Source organism: Squalius cephalus (assembly GCF_949319135.1).
Source record: "Squalius cephalus genome assembly, chromosome: 3".
Lineage (NCBI taxonomy): Eukaryota > Metazoa > Chordata > Actinopteri > Cypriniformes > Leuciscidae > Squalius > Squalius cephalus.
This window is the reverse complement of record NC_137124.1, coordinates 55408636-55410227: the sequence shown is the minus strand read 5'-3', so window position 1 is coordinate 55410227 and position 1592 is coordinate 55408636. Positions and strand designations below refer to the sequence as shown.

At 38.4% G+C, this 1592-nt stretch overlaps 1 protein-coding gene across 1 annotated transcript; it reads right to left on the bottom strand.

Annotated features, from left to right (window-relative positions):
- Positions 1-513: 513 nt before the first annotated feature.
- On the bottom strand, positions 514-1265 carry pth1b (parathyroid hormone 1b). Its single transcript, XM_079866695.1, has 3 exons — positions 1136-1265; positions 952-1051; positions 514-845 (listed from the first exon to the last, which is right to left on the bottom strand). The coding sequence occupies exons 2-3, from the start codon at positions 1041-1043 to the stop codon at positions 638-640; spliced, it is 300 nt and encodes a 99-aa protein (XP_079722821.1). The 5' UTR covers positions 1044-1051; positions 1136-1265; the 3' UTR covers positions 514-637.
- Positions 1266-1592: the final 327 nt, after the last annotated feature.

Genomic DNA, 1592 nt, shown 5'->3' with positions numbered 1-1592 from the left:
AAAGTATCGCGAGAACTGTGTGACGTGGTCAAAGAGTTTTTTTTTTTTTTAATTGATCAGATGAAAAGTTGCTAACAATAAGAAAGAAAGAAAGAAAGAAAGAAAGAAAGAAAGAAAGAAAGAAAGAAAGAAAGAAAGAAAGAAAGAAAGAAAGAAAGAAAGAAAGAAAGAAAGAAAGAAAGAGCAACACAAATTGTCTTAGTTTGTTGTGTATAATATAGTGTACAGATAAACATATCCAGTTGGTCCACATTTTAGTGCAATTGCTGGATGTCTAAAAAAAAGTACAAATCTTTCTTTAAAAAACAAACAAACAAACATTTAAATAGTGACACAGTAACGAAACCAGTGACTGAAAGCATATAGGCCTACTACAAGGTTAAGACATTGTCCTTTGTATGTCCTACTCTGAACATTATACTTTAATATCTAAATAACAACAGATATTTACAGATAAATAAAAGTACCCTTTGAAAATAAATAAATAAATAAATAAATACAGACATAAGTAAGTAAAGCAGTGCACTTTCTTTCTCCAAGTACAGCAGAATATTTTAATTGACACTCCTCCTCCTGCACTGATGCTACCGAGAAAACACTTTTCATTATTTCGAGTTCATTAGCTTTTCCAAAAACATCAGTTCCAGATCCAGGTCGCACTTTCCCCCTTTCTTATACGTCTGATAGACGGGCCGTTGTTTTTCCCCTTTTGCTCCTTTTGGGAGTCATTTAATGAGGGAATGAGGATATTGTTGAGCTTCAGCTGAAGCCAGTCCTGTCTCTCTAACATCTCCTTGTGCTCCCGGACGTTGTGCATGAGCTGAACTTCACTGATTGACCTCTTGCTGAGATGGAGACATGGAGACATGGTCAGATTTGAACTGAGATCACAAAACTATACAAACAACACCAACATCCCGGACCAATATGTTGCATCCTATTCTCTCTTACCTGAGTGGTGCTCCCTCCAGATACATCAAACTGCAAAGACCCCACAGCACAATGATAAGCACGGGTTTCTCCAAAGAACGTATGGGTAACATAGTGATACCTGTTGGGTGAGTTATAGTAAAGAGTTAACTTTTCATTTCTTCTATAATGTCTATGATAGTGAGGCAATGGCCTCTAAACTTACCAAGTCTTGTTGTCTTTTATTTGACTGCTTTTGTATTTGGTAGCTGCTGTACTGAGAGGGTCCATGTGTCGTTCGGTGTCGTATTTGTGTGTTGGGACTACCCTTCCTCTTTTTATATGCACAAGCCCCCTCCCGTTGGTCATTGATGAGCTATCTGCATTATTGATGGTGATGTCATCCATGCTTTGATGGAGACCGGCATGCACATGACGACACATGACTACCAACGCCCCCCCCACTAATTCTGTTTTCAACACCTTGGTCGAGACCGCTGTGATCGCAGCGCTGTAGAACTAGTGCCATGTACGGCTATGGCGGTCAGGCTGGGTGCCACCTTCGACAAAGTAAATACATGGTTCATTATATGATGTTCAGAGACTCAAAACACAGTTTCACACACTCTTAAAATTAATCAGCAATTATTATTCTTAATTATTAGACCCAATATAGACCTTAA

Bases quoted from the DNA above. Each gene is read 5' to 3' on its own strand.
- pth1b (XM_079866695.1), bottom strand. From the start codon at position 1,043: ATGTTACCCATACGTTCTTTGGAGAAACCCGTGCTTATCATTGTGCTG. The intron at 846-951 runs GTAAGAGAGAAT...TCTCCATCTCAG, and splicing joins CTGGAGGGAGCACCACTCAG to CAAGAGGTCAATCAGTGAAG.